We start from the raw sequence: 14,085 nt of genomic DNA, 5'->3' as shown, positions 1-14,085 counted from the left end.
AGCCCGGGCTAGGCAGCAGCAGCCCCGGCGGAACGAGGGGCCCTGCCCCGGAGAAGCCTGCATGGCATGGTGCGCCGAATGGCACCCTCAATGCCCCCTGTCGCGGCGGCAGGGCCAGCTGGCTGCTGCCAGGGCCCTGGACAGACAGTGCCTGTGCGGCTGCTATAGCCACATGCTGCCCCTTCTCCCCATGGCAAGACCCCCCCCGCACTCCCAAAGATGCAGCTGCCTGGGGGGAGGGCAGCACCCTGGCAGATGGGGCGTTCCCAGCTGGTGTGAACCTAACAGCACCTCCGGGGGGGCTGCCCCACTGCAAACCCACCCTTCCCATCCCCTGCAGGTCTACTGGGGCAACAGCCCCTCACCCGGGCCTTCATCTCTTCCGTCCTCGTCCTCTTCCTCCTCCTCTTCCTCCCTGCCCCAGATCCCTCCGCCCCAGCGGGCCGGCTCGCCCCTGGCCGGGACGCAAGCAGCTGCTGCCCCCTGCCGCCTCTCCGCTGCACCAGCCGCCTCCGTCTGGCCAGCCCCGGCTCCGCCCCCTGCCCGGCACCGGCCGAGGCCCCGCCCCGCCGCGGCCGGCTGTCAGTCACGCGCCTCTGGGCCCTTCCGGATGGGTGGGGCGAGGAGGGGGTGCGCGGGGCCGGGCGGCAGGTAAGGGGCTGGCGCTGCCCGGAGCTCGTGGCAAGCAAAGGTGGGGACGGGAGGGGAGTAGCAAAGGGAGGGGGGGCAACAAGCCGGGGAGATGTAGCAGGGCAAAGAGAGGGGGCAGCAAACGGAGAGCCGGCAGGTTTGGGGAGTGGGGATGCAGCAGGGCAAAGGAAGGGTCTGGGGGTGGCGGCAAAGAGAGAGGGTGGGGTGCAGTGGGGTAAAGGGAGGGAGGTGGGGGTGCAGCAGGGTAAAGGGAGAGGGGGCAGGGGAGATGCAGGAGGGCAAAGGGAGAGGGGTGGGGGATGGCAGCAAAGGGAGGGGAGTGGGGGGGTGCAGCAGGGTAAAGTGAGAGGGGGTAGGGGAGATGCAGGAGGGCAAAGGGAGAGGGGTGGGGGATGGCAGCAAAGGGAGGGGAGTGGGGAGGGTGCAGCAGGGTAAAGGGAGGGGGTGGAGTGGGGTAAAGGGAGAGGGGGCAGGGGTGCAGGCGAGGTACTGGAAAGCGAAGGGTGGCCAGACTAGGGGAAGGCAGGAGTCTCTCTGGGGCTTGCAGCAGGACGGGTTAGGGGAAAGTGTAGCCAGCAAAGCACAGCAAGCTGCAGGGATTGTACATGAGCCTGCAGGGTTTTCTTGCAGGGCTTTAGTTTGAGCCTGTGCTTGTCCTTCCTCAGGACCTAGCTGTAGGGCTTCGTAGAGCCTCCCGAGAGGGTGATGAACACGTCTCGGGAGTGACGCCTCGCCAGCAGCAGCCGTTGCACACACTGCCCAAGCGCTGTGGAGTTTTTGGTGGTGAGCAGGGCCGTGCACTAATGAGGGGAGACCTGGGAGGGGGCGTTATATGTACGGGGATGGAGAACACTGCGGGTAAAGGGGGACACTGCCACTAGGTTAAAAACGATAAAGCCCCCTAGCTTAGTACCAATAACTCTATAGATAACGAAGTGCTAATTTCTCATTATGCGTGCAGGCCCTGATCTTGCAATGGGCTCCCTGCCAGCAGATCCCTGCTATAGGAGGTCAATAGGCTGATACTTGTGCTGAGCCTGTTGCAGGATTTTAGAGCCTTATTCATTGCATTTCTTTTCTGCTTGGACAATGCAGGCTGACTCCTATGAGTCTGGTGTGTACATAAGATAGATGTTACAATTCTAAATTTTTTTTTTTGCTTGGAGACTCCATGCCTGTCTGCTATGGTGTCCGTTCCAGATAGGCTTTAAGGGCGAGTCTGAGTGTTGTCCCTCATGCAGACTTTACATTTGTTCTTTCTTTGTTAGGCTTTCCCCCCGAATCTGAAATAAGCCTTCAAGGTTTGTAAGCCATCTGTGCTCTGTCTGGGGGATAGAGAGCCACAGAAATGTAGGGATGGAAAGGACCTCAAGAGGCCACCTGTTCCATCCCTCACGCTGGGGCAGGGATAAGTAAATCATGGATACCAGGATTAATGATGCCATGGCCTAGACTAGTACTGTGGGGTTTGGGCTGCCGGTGGGGAATGTTTGCATCCAAGCACAATGATATTTCTTAGGACCATTCTGCCTCCTTTCCCCCAAACCTGGCCCTCGACTGGCTGCCAGCATCCCTTCAAAGGAGGAGAGATCTGATGATGGATTGGAAGCTCTTTGGGGCGTGGACCATTTTTGTTGATGTATAACACCTAACACAATGGGCTCGTGGGCCATCATGAGGTGTGACAGTAATACAAACAATAAACAATGGTGGGGCCTGGGATGAGTCCTGCACAGGACGCTATCAAGCTGCTCCCTGTGGCTGTGGGTCTTTGGGTAATTCCCTGTAGCAGATAAAGGCCCATTGTGCTCATCTGAGATGCAGCCTCATGGCTAAGGGCTTCCAGGGCATTTCCTGACTCCAGAAGGCTCGGGGGTCTGCTCCCAAGCCAAGATCTGGCCTTTGCTGTCTATTTCAACGTGTGTCTTTATCCATCTCAAGAGAGTTTTTGTATGTGCTGCGTATTGCAAACTCGTGCTCTGAGATACTTGTCTACGGCAGAGATTCTTTCATGGATTAAGCTGCTGGGGGAGGTCTCTGCACCAGCGTCACGGAGGAGAGATTTGAGACAGAGCTGGGCTGTTTTTTCTCACATCCCCAAATGGCGCATTGTTAATTATTATTTGTGTTACCGCTGCACCCAGGGCTCATTGTGCTAGGGGCTGTGAGCTGTCTCTGAAGCGACGTCCTCATCTGGGCGTTTCTATGGGAGCAGTGAGGCCGTGAAGATGTGTTGGCATTTCCTTGAGCCTAGCGCTCTTATTGGTGTCAGGCTAATGCCTAGGGTTCCAGGTGAGATCAGGGCCCCGGTGTGCTAGGAGCTGTACGTGCATGTAGTGAGGAACGGTGCTTACGATCTAAATCAGTGAGACAAAGGGGAGGAGAAACAAAGCATTACCATCCCCATCTTAAAGGTGGAGAACGGAGGCACAAAGAGGGTGACTTGCCCAAGGTCATACAGGAGTCAGTGGCATAACAGGGAACTGAATCCAGGTCCCGAAGGCCAGTGCCTAAACCACAAGCCCGTCCTCTCTCTCTAGTAGATGCAACAGCACGACAAGGCAGTGGTGAGGTGTGTGGGCTTCAATTCCTGCCCAGGTTGCAGGCAGGTATTACCTAGCACTGCAGGGGGCTGTGTCCTTCTCTGGCACCTTTCGTCTCAGCGCCTCACAAACATGACCAAGATGTCTGCCTCATGCCCGGGGACTTAGGAGGGTGAAGGGAGGCGCATCATCCCCGTTTTAACAGATGGGGAAACTGAGAGGGGGGACTGGCCCACATTTGCACCAGGGCCGTGACTCTGTCTTGGGCAAATCGCTTCTCCCTTTTTTGTGCCTCCATTTTTCCCCATCTGGCAAAAATGGGGGTGAAGTTATTGATGCAGGGCGCTTTGGGCTCTGTGGCTGGGCTGTGCTCTCTGAGCGCAGCGAAGCGTTGGAAAGCAGATGCTCAGCGAGTGCCTAATAGATGTGCGCAGGCTTGTTTTGAAATGTGCCGTTTCCCTGTGCAGCATGGGTAGCTTTTTAAAGCATCCCCCTCCTGAGTGCATTTAAACGCTAAGGATCCGATCCCTTACCTGTTATACCTTCCCTTGACCCTAATGGGCATTGGGTGGGGCCTGAAGCAGCCAATCGGATATCACCGTCAGTCTCATGACTCATGTTATACGCCGTGGTACCAATTTGGGGGCTTCACATCCTTTCCCCCCATCCCCGGCTGGAATTTGGCAGCTGAATGGGAGAAACTGATTTGAATCTTAAACTTAAATCTACGATCTTGTTCTGATTGTTTGTTTATGGACGAGAGGGTTAGCCAAGAGGTTGTCTTCCCGATGAAGATCGGAGCCACCCCTCTGTCTCCCCTCGAGCAGCTGCTTCCGATGCAATGAGTAACACGACCACTCCCACCTCTGCCGGCACCTCCAGTGACTCCTTGGTAGGGTACATCCTGGTGCCCTTCTTCCTCATCACCGTCATCGGCATCGTTGTGGTGGTGGTAAGAGACTTGTTTTTGTTTGGGAGTCCCCATGGTGCGATCCTCTAGGTCGCTAGTTCAAATCCAGGCATTGACCAAAAGTTGTAACCACCTTGGTGGCTGCTGGTCCCAGTGCGGATCACGTTGGGAGCTCTGGCAGAGACCAAGGGCTGAATGGGCCCCATGGAGACCACACTCCTCTCTCACCCCTAGACGTGGTCTCTCCAGGTTGGGGCTGACCTATGCCGGTGTGTGGTGAGCTTGAGTGGCCGCTGCCTGGGCTGTCCCTGCTCTGTGGCTAGAGGATGTCAGTCCACCCGAGGGGTGGCCGTGTGAGGCCTTTCCCCAGCACTGATGTCCCCAAAGAGTTGGGGAGAGCGCGATCCGGGAGGGCGCGGTTCTCTGCTGGCCTGGCAGCATCTGCACTGTTGGTATAGTGCCCGGTGGCTTCTTGTCTCTGACCTTTGGCTGATTGCACTCCTGCTGGGAGGGCACTGGGCATTTAAATGCAAACACAGAAGTGCCTCAACTCTCTTTCTCGGTTGCTAGTGGCCTCCACAAATACCTGGCTACGTCTGGCTCCTGAGAGCCGGGCTGGCCCAGGCAGCTCGCTCAGTCAAAGAGCTCAGATCTAAAACCAAAACCCGAGAGACCCTCGCGCCCCAAACAGTTTTGTTCGAATCAAGGCGGGGAGACCTGCGGTGGGGTTGCACGTAAAGGGAGGATTCATTGTAAGTGGGCAATGATCGGCCAAAGCCCATCCCCAGGGTGGTGTCTTGTAGACTATAAATGGGGTGAGGGGATTGGATGGCCTTTTTAAATTTTTTAAAGGGAGTGTGTTCTAGCTTGACCACAAGGCATGGACTCAATGGAGGACTCATTGGGTGAGGTTCTCTGGCCTGTCCTGTGCAGGAGGTCCTAGAGAGCAGATGGTTCTAATGGACCTTCCTGGCCTATGGTGATGGGGTACAGAGCCTTTCGTCTCTGCCAGCTGGATGGGTACTGCTTGCAGGCCACCCAGCAGCTGTCTGTGAAATGAGCGGATTTATCTGCTTCCTGCGGAATGTGTGTCTGGATCACAAGTCCGATGACAACGCTGGCAGCTTGATGGCAGTGGCATGGACTGAGCTTCTTTGGAACAGTCTCTTCCTAGGTGGCCAACTCCTCGCTATCACCTAGGGCCGGCGTCTCCAAAGCGCTCAGCCTCCAGCGTGTGGAGCTGTCCTGAAAATCCGGCGTCAGGTGCCTGGAGATCTCTGGCCAGCCCCATTGACAGGGGATGCTATGGGGGGGAAGATAGCGCTGCCGCCTTCCAAATGGAGGTCTCCAGGGCTGGCCAGCCCCTTTCATTAGCGCCAAACTCACTTTAAATATGATAACGCCAACCTCTGGGCTGTGTGGTTGCTCACTACATGCTTTCCCCCCCATTGCAGATGATGTACATTCAGAAGAAGAGGAGGTAAGTGGCTGAGTCTGGGGGCTGCTGGTATGTTAGGGAGGGGAAGTCTGTTTTTGCTTTGGCTGGAGAAGAGGGGTGGTCATACAGCATCTGCAGCACTGGCCTAGCTGGAGATGATAGAATAGATCCAGACTCACTCGGGGGAGCACGGGGGCCTTTGTGTGTCTGGGAGAGAACTCACTGGCTGTAGTCACTCGGTGCCTTTAGATTTAGGGCCTTCCCCCTAGATCAAGAATGGTGCTAAGGGAAGGAAGGGTGTGCAGTGAGAATTAACCTCTGTCCCCTTGGTCTGTCCATGTCCACCTTCTGGGGCAATGAATATCTTCCACCTGACTTGGATCCTCGGCTCTGTGATGCCAGATCCTTTGTGTGCGGCTATGACCTGTGGTGGCAATAGCTGTGGGCTCAAATGCTGCAGTCCTTGCACGGGCCAAACGCCCATTGACTCATCGTTGTGCTCGGTCCCAGTGTGCTAGGCGCTCCGCTGCCCCGAGGAGCTTAGACCCGAGTGTAAGAGGAGACAGCGGGTGGATTGAACAAAGAGATGGGGGAGGAGTGCGAGGTAACAGCGAGATGGTAGCTTTGAATGAGGAAGGAGTGCTGGCTTTGGCCCATGGGCTCAAGACCTGGGGTGAGATTTTCAAAGCTGTTTAGATGTTCAAATTAAGGCAAGGAACGTGTCTAAATCCCCTAGGCGGCTCTGGAAATCTCAGCCCCTGTGACTGTCCCTTCCCCTTTGCTGGCCGTGTGATCCTATTGTCAGCGTCACCCTTGGGTCCATAGCGGGGCTGCGGGTCACAGAGCAGCCTCGCAGTCTCCTGTCTCTGCGTGTGTCAGGTTTGACAGGTTACGTCACCACCTGTTACCGATGTACAGCTACGACCCCGCAGAGGACCTGCACGAGGCTGAACAGGAGCTGCTGGGGGATCCAGACGACACCAAGGTGAGCTGCTTGGGTCCAGAGGCCACGCGCGAGAGTGGCTGTGGGCGGGCGGCATGAGTGGGTGTGATGCCACTTGGAGCTGGTCGTCCCCAGCACCGGTCACGTTTGCTTTTGGGGTAACGTGCTTGTGAGTCAGGAGGGTTGCCGGAGAGGAACGTGAGGAGGCACTTTACCAAGCATCCAGACTGCTCCGGCTAATGTTCCTCATCCTAAATCATCTGTTGTAGAAGATCTGCCCAGGAGAGCACTGTGCATTCAGCAGTCTTGTACAAGAGACACGGGGGATGGGGTCTGAGCACAGGACCTGGATCAGTGCTTAAGTGGCTAGTTATGTGGGCAAGTAACAACCTTTCGGTGCCACTGTTGGCCTGTAATCACAGAGTGATTCAGGTTTCTGAGTAGTCTCCTAGGGAGTTTGCTCCTGGAGGTGAAGTCCTAAGGGCTGTTGTAAATGCTAAGTTTAAAAGGGTCACCGTCAACTTGGGAAACCGCATTTTTGGTCTGGAAACTTTGTATCTAGTATTGTTAATGGTAACAGCGGAGATCATTATCACCAGCATGTTACAGCAAAAGTTGGGGGTTGTGGTGGAGAATCAGTTCAACATGAGTGACGCTGTGGCCAAAAGGGTGAATGCGATCTTGGGATGCAGAAATGGAAATTTTGAGTAGGAGCAGAGAAGTGGTTTCACCTCTGCATTTGGCACTGGTGCAACCGCTGCTGGAATCCTGTGTCCAGCTCCAGTGCCCACAATTCAAGAAGGATGTTGATCAATTGGAGAGGCTACAGACAGGAGCCATGAGAATGATCAAAGGATCAGAAAACCTGCCTTCTAGTCCTAGACTCAAGAAGCTCAGTCTATTTAGCTTAACAAAGAGAAGGTCAAGGAATCACTGACTTGATTACAGTCTATAAGTACCTACAGGAGGAACAAATATTTAACAATGAGCTCTTCACTCCAGCAGAGAAAGGTTTAACACAATCCAAGGGCTGGAAGCTGAAGCTAGACAAATTCAGACTGGAAATAAGGTGTAAATTTTTAACAGTGAGAGTAATTAACCATTGGAACAATTTCCCAAGGGTTGTGGGGGATTCTCCAGCACTGATCATTTTTCAGTGAAGACGGGATGTTTTTCTACAAGATCTGCTCTAGGAATTATTCTGGGGAAGTTCTCTGGCCTGTGTTACACAGGAGGTGATAATCACAATGGCCTTTTTTTGCTTTGGAACCTATGAATATATGAAATGAATCGTCCTTTCTCTGGCAGCTCATTCTGTGTAGTCAGTTCAAAGGATCTCCTTGGTATTGTCAGGCCCCAACCTTGCAAATGTTTTACCATGTAACTCATTGGGTCTGTTCCCCGGTATAAAGTTACCTTTGTGTTTGCAGCATTGGTATTTCCTCTGCTGAAAAGAGCCCTAAACTCTAACAAGAGAGCAGAAAAACTTTGTCATTTGCTTTTCAAAGGATTTTAACAAGATATTCCTTTTAAAGGGGCTCTGTCAGAAACAGGATATTTTTTCCCACTTGGTCCAATTAAAAAAAGAGAGAGATTCACGTTGACTGTGTTCCTTTAAATATCACTGCTGTTACTCAGTAGGAACCATTGAATAGAAATGGAGGTATATTTAAAAAAAATCTGGCTTCAGAAAAAAATACTAAGAAATACCCACTTGCCTCTTAAAATCGTGGTTTTGAAAATTCCATCATCTGCTGTAACTAGAGCTTTGACCCGCAGTACGTCAGTTACCAGGATCAGTAAAAATCGGTACAAGATTTCCCCCCTTCCTCATATTGATCATCCTGTCCTTTAAAATACACCTGTAGAGACAGTGACCCCTGGGTGAAAGGAGGCTGCACAGCTGAGGGAATAAGGCATTGAATTGTTGGTCAGGAAAGCTGAGTTCTGTTCTCAGCTCTGTAACTGACCTGTCCGGGTGTCCTTCGCTTCTCTCTGTTTTCCCATCTGTGAAATGGGGATAATATCAGGCTTTGTAATGTGCTTTGAGATCTATAGTTTAAAAACCCTATACAAGAATTAAGCATTTATTATTATTATTATTTATTATTATTATTATTTTATTATGCACTGGAAATATGTAGAACAAATCCATAACTATTTAATGTAAAGCTCTCCAGAATAAAGTGGGCATATACCATTAACAATCACATCTTAAAATAAATGAATTAATAATACTGTAGATTACTAAAACTGTACAGAAGTCCAGATCTGATTTTCCACCATTTATACTGCTTTGCATTTCATTCCACTTGGATGATGAAAACAGGTCAGTTTCCCATTGTAGTTCTCACGTGCTATCCCAAGGCTGCAGTGTTTGGGCTGCAAATACAGCAGGGGAATTTTTAACTTAATTACATTGAATTTTTTTAAAAAAACCCAGCTTTCACAAAACTAAATGTGGGGCCGCAAGCTCTAATTTAAAGGGTGTGATGGACAGGGAGTTGAGAAGAGGCCAAGTGCTGTAGATAAACAACATCGGCTGTGTGGAAATTAGGTCAGTGACTCAGGGTGTGTGGGGCGTGGCTGATTGCTGGGGATGTGTTAGTGCTGAGATGATCACCAGCAAAGCTGCGTGATCTTGTTCAGGCCAGTTGTCCTAGGCATGAGCCTAATGCACTAGATCAGAACTAGAGGGAAATTTAGATCAAAAGGGTTTAATCCTTGCCTGTTTCTCCTGTGCCTTCTTAGTAAGGCCAGGTCTACACTAAAACATTGTCAAACCAGCTACGTCGCTAAGGGGTGTGGCAAATCCACACGCTGGGTGACGTGGTTAAGCCTATCTATCTCCCGGTGTGCGCAACACTAGGTTGACTGAAGGATTCTACACTGAGGTTTAGGTCGGCTTAACTATGCTCACACCTCTGAGGGTACGTCTTCACTACCTGCCGTGTCGGCGGGTAGCAATCGATTTATCCGGGATCGATATATCGCGTCTCGTTAAGACGCGATATATCGATCCCCGAAAGCGCTCACCGTAGACTCCGGAACTCCGCCAGAGCGAGCGGCGGTAGCGCAGTCGACGGGGGAGCCGCAGCCAACAATCCCGCTCCGTCTGGACCCCAGGTAATTCGATCCAAGATACTTCGACTTCAGCTACACTATTCGCGTAGCTGAAGTTGCGTATCTTGGATCGATTTCCCCCCCCCCCTAGTGTAGACCAGCCCTGAGTGACGTAACTAGATTGACCCATCTTCATAATGTAAACCAGCCCATAGCACCTTTCTGAGCTAGATTGCTGATGCAAATCCTGCCTGGATCAGCAGCAAGCTGTGCATTTACGCTCTGGAAGCGCTATGGTGCCCCCCGGTGAAATGAAGTGGTTTAGACTAAGGCCTTGGCTACTCTTACCCGGTAGTTCGGCGGCGAGCGATCGAACTTCTGGGTTCGACTTATCGCGTCTAGTCTGGACGCGATAAGTCGAACCCGGAAGTGCTCGCCGTCGACTGCGGTACTCCAGCTCGGCGAGAGGAGTACCGCGGAGTCGACGGGGGAGCCTGCCTGCCGAGTGTGGACCAAGGTAAGTTCGAACTAAGGTACTTCGAACTTCAGCTACGTTATTCACGTAGCTGAAGTTCCGTACCTTAGTTCGAATTAGGGGGTTAGTGTAGACCTGGCCTAAGTTCCATTCCAAGTGGGCTAGTGTACACGCTGCACAAACTTGTGCTGCAAGTGGTGCTAATTTGGGGCCCCTTTTGCAGGCAGACTCCGCGGAGGCCATGATTTGACTGGCTCAGAGAGACTGAACCCTTTGGCCAGGGGAAGGTGCTAGGGACATTTCCCCCGCGCTTGCCCACGTTCTGCCTGTTCTGTGCACAAACCGAAGGCTTGGGTCTGCAGGATTGTGTAGATTTTACAGGGCGGTGGAAACGAATTCATGAAAATAACTGGTTTGGGCAGGCAATGGGGCCTGTGATATTGGGCTTCAACTGAACTTTAACGCATGTTCCATGAGAGAAACTGACCACTCCAGCTGATCTGGCTTCTCCAGCATCTCAAGAGCTGCCTCTTATTACATGCAGTTGAGGAATGTTGTTTGCCGCTATCTCCTTGCTAGCCAGACAGCATCCAGAGTTTCTCCTCTGTGGCTGTGGACTGATGTATGGGATTTCCAGTGCATCAGCTCATTTTCAGGTCATGACACGTGGAGGGGGGAAGGAAAACCAGCCCCTCATGAGGCAGACTGCGTTTGTTTCTTTTCACCGCCTCAGTGGACACTGGGAATTCTCGAGTTCTGATCCCGATGCCTTCCACGCCTCTGGCAAGTTGCTTAATCTCCGTGCCTTGGTTTCCTTATCTGACCGAGAGGTTAACCCTGACCTTGCTTTTGTGCCCACGGAAGCTTGAGGAGTGTGTGTGTGTGTGTGTGTGTGCCTGGCACTTTGAAGGCAAATAAGCATGTATTGTTTGTTGCAGGTGATGCGAGCCTGGGGTGGATATCAGCCCCATCGGACTCCGCTCATGGACATGAAAGCATAATGCAGCTCGGAGACCAGTGCCCAGGCGATGTACTAATCACCTCCACCCCTCTCCCTTCTTGTTGATTTCTGTGCTAACGTCAAGTCCTCCCACATGGAGTTAATTGTTTAAAGCTCCACCCTCCGTTTTGCTCGACTTCTGCCCCCCTCTCCCCGTTCTGCCCTTTACAAGGTACGGCGGGTGGGCGTAGTCCCTGCCGGCTTTAGCTTCCGAGTGCTGTCAGACGGTGCTGCCCCTGAGCGTTCCTGCCGGCGAAGCACTGGCGGCATGGGCTGAGTCTTGGGTTTGCACGTTTTGACCAGGAACAGCTCTTTCCTCCTCTTGGTTGCGGATATAAAACCCTCTGAGCCTTTTCACACGGGCCCAGAAGAGAGGCTGTCGATCCTGAGAGTGTGTTGGTGAAACTCCATCGCTGGGTGGCTCAAAGACTCAGCCCCAATAAACCCAGTTATCGCAACCTCCCCTTCAGTATAAGCCATTTAAAACCAACACAGTTGTAGTATTGCAGATGCATCTGCTGACTGCACAGAGAACAAACCTCCTGCCATGCTGCCTATCTATCGATGCACATCTTGGGCGTGTTACTTTGCATGGGGCAGTCCCATGCACAAATCTGATTATTGTATCTCTTGCTCGCTCTGTATGGGGACCTAGTTTAATGGAACCTTTGCTGCGATCTTGAAATAGCTGACAGCAGGCATGTTTCCTTCAGCCCTGCAAAAGGCCATTCAGACGGGTGCATTTGAAACAGTCCTTTGATTCCAGTCACCCCAGGGCAGGGATGGGTACAGTTTGGCTATGCAGTAAAAAGAGGGTGAGTTGAGCAGAGCAAAACTGTCTGTCTTTGCATTCAGCCAAGAGGCCTTATGTATTTGCCAAGGAGGAGAAGTCTTCCTGGCACAAAAGCTACTGGATAGTAAAACAACCGAACTTTGTAATAGTTCAGCAAGGTGGATCTTTCTATGTGGATGATTTTTGTATTCAATAGTAGCTCATCTCTATATTTTGTAAATAAAAAGGCACCGTGAATGTGTGTGTCTCTGGCAAGATCTCATCTTTTTTTTTTTTTTTTTTTTTTTTTTTTTTGGTAATCTGCAGTTCCTGTCTTTCCGCTTAGAGCAGTCAAAACCCATGTGAAGTGCAGCTTGTGTTGTGTTAACCCTTTGTCAACTGCAGAGCTGGGCCTGGGACACCATGATTGAAAAGGTACTGTGTCCTCTGAGCAGAATAGAAACCTCACCACCACCTGCCTTGAAGTCAGGTCCACTGATCTCTCCAGACTATGGCATGAAGTGTGTGTGTGTGTGGGGGGGGGGGGGAAGGCTGGTCCTTGGCTCAGTCCTGTCTGCTTGCTCTTTTGAGAATCCCTTATGTCCAGGACCCTCCTCACACGCTACTATCCCTGCACTGAATGCAGTAGAGATGGGTGCTGATGCTGAGTGCTTCATGCAAGCAGGTTGCACGTGGCTGTGCCCCAGTGAGAAATCATCTTCTGCACCAGGAGCTCCTGGAGTAAAAAGGCTGTTTTTGTTTGCCTCCTTCAAACTGGGTGACAGGGAGCTTAGAAAAAAAAATAGATTTACATGGCATAGCTCTTGACAGCTAAAACCAATCGTGGTTACAAAGATGCTGAAGTTACAGGCGTACATTAGTAAATCAAATGCATGGTAACTATTCCAGAACATTAATTTAAAAAAATCTCTCAAATGTTAGAAACCCAGAAAATGCAGAGTTAGGGCTGCACACTTCTCAACTAAGGTGCCTATATCACCTTAACTCTGACCTTTAGATGCCTCCTTGCCATCTTCTTTTGTTTGAAAACTGGCCTTGCAGTTTGTTACGTTAGATAGGTGTGTCTGAATATGCTGCCTCATCCCTACAGTAGGCTTTGCTGTTTTCATGGGCGTTCTCTGTCGTGATTAGTGCCTGAGAGGCCTGTCTGGAAACATGATAGCAACAGGGGTGCCATATGGAATTGTAGTGCTCAATCCTGTGAAAGTGCTGAGCACCTGGGAGGAGCCTTCAGCCCCTGGCAGGATCAGGCTCTCATGGAGGAGTGGGGAATGATCACGTAGCAAAATCAGTTTAATAGGGAATGTGTAACACAAGTGTGCGCGCTTTGGGTGACCATAACAAAATGTGGACAGCAACCCATGAACTACGCAGTTGAGATGAGCACACAGCATTTGTGGCCATTGACCAAATGAAATTTGTAATGGGCAGCAAGTTTCTAACCTTCTATGCAGCTCTGTGCATGCAGACTTGCAGTTCTTTACTCACTGAGGTGCTCGCACTGTGTTGATGGGCACAAGTGAAAATCTAGATGATGGGTGTGGTTTTGGGTGCCTTCTTGGAGAAGGGCAGCCTTTACTCGGCAGTATCTGGGTTTCAAGGGTTTCTACTTGGTGGGGAGGGATAGCTCAGTGGTTTGAGCATTGGCCTGCTAAACCCAGGGTTGTGAGTTCAATCCTTAAGGGGGCCATTTAGGGATCTGGGACAAAAATCTATCTGGGGCTTGGTCCTGCTTTGGGCAGGGGGTTGGACTAGATGACCTCCTGAGGTCCCTTCCAACCCTGATATTCTATGAATTCAGTTGGCTGGGCTGGGTCGGCTTGTCTTTTCTTTTACCTTGGGATAAACTGCCTCCAAATCGACTTTGACTTGAAGGTCCCACTGCTTCCATTGGGTGTATTTCTGGAATCCCAAGGTCACTGCACAGAACCTGCCCTGTGTGGAGTTGTACGTGCCCTGCAACCTTAGCCAAAAACTATACCGAGGATCCGTTTGCTGCCAGAAATCCTATTATGTTTGCACCATTGGTGCCTGAGCCAACAGACGAGAGCAAGTGTCAGATGTTCTCCCTGCTCCGAGGAGAGGTCTGTAAGGAATATCCCTAGGTGCTGGGGATATAGCTAGGGGCGCTATTTAGCTCAGGAGTGAACCATTATTGTAGAGAGTAGGAGCTGCTGCTCTCACCTGTCGTATATGTTTACGCTCCTGTTCCCCTTGTGGCTCCAGGTTAGAAGAGGGACCTTGTGTCCAGTGCTGTTCTCACCCAAGT

General features: G+C 51.6%; 1 protein-coding gene across 3 annotated transcripts; it reads left to right on the top strand.

The window, feature by feature from the left end:
• Nucleotides 1–512: 512 nt before the first annotated feature.
• On the top strand, nt 513–12,057 carry SMIM29 (small integral membrane protein 29). Of its 3 annotated transcripts, none has more exons than XM_024113992.3 (6): nt 513–651; nt 1,317–1,434; nt 3,956–4,146; nt 5,559–5,584; nt 6,422–6,527; nt 10,962–12,057. In XM_024113992.3, exons 3-6 carry the CDS (start codon nt 4,036–4,038, stop codon nt 11,022–11,024), a joined length of 306 nt encoding a protein of 101 aa, XP_023969760.1. In that variant the 5' UTR covers nt 513–651; nt 1,317–1,434; nt 3,956–4,035; the 3' UTR covers nt 11,025–12,057. The 3 variants fall into 3 exon arrangements, with proteins under 3 accessions (XP_023969760.1, XP_065447738.1, XP_023969759.1); XM_065591666.1 differs by having other exon boundaries at nt 2,171–4,146; XM_024113991.3 differs by having other exon boundaries at nt 553–691; nt 3,958–4,146.
• Nucleotides 12,058–14,085: the final 2,028 nt, after the last annotated feature.

Source organism: Chrysemys picta, chromosome 4, assembly GCF_011386835.1.
Source record: "Chrysemys picta bellii isolate R12L10 chromosome 4, ASM1138683v2, whole genome shotgun sequence".
Taxonomy (NCBI): Eukaryota; Metazoa; Chordata; order Testudines; family Emydidae; genus Chrysemys; species Chrysemys picta.
Note: the sequence above shows the minus strand (reverse complement) of the source record. Positions and strands in the feature narration are given on the sequence as shown.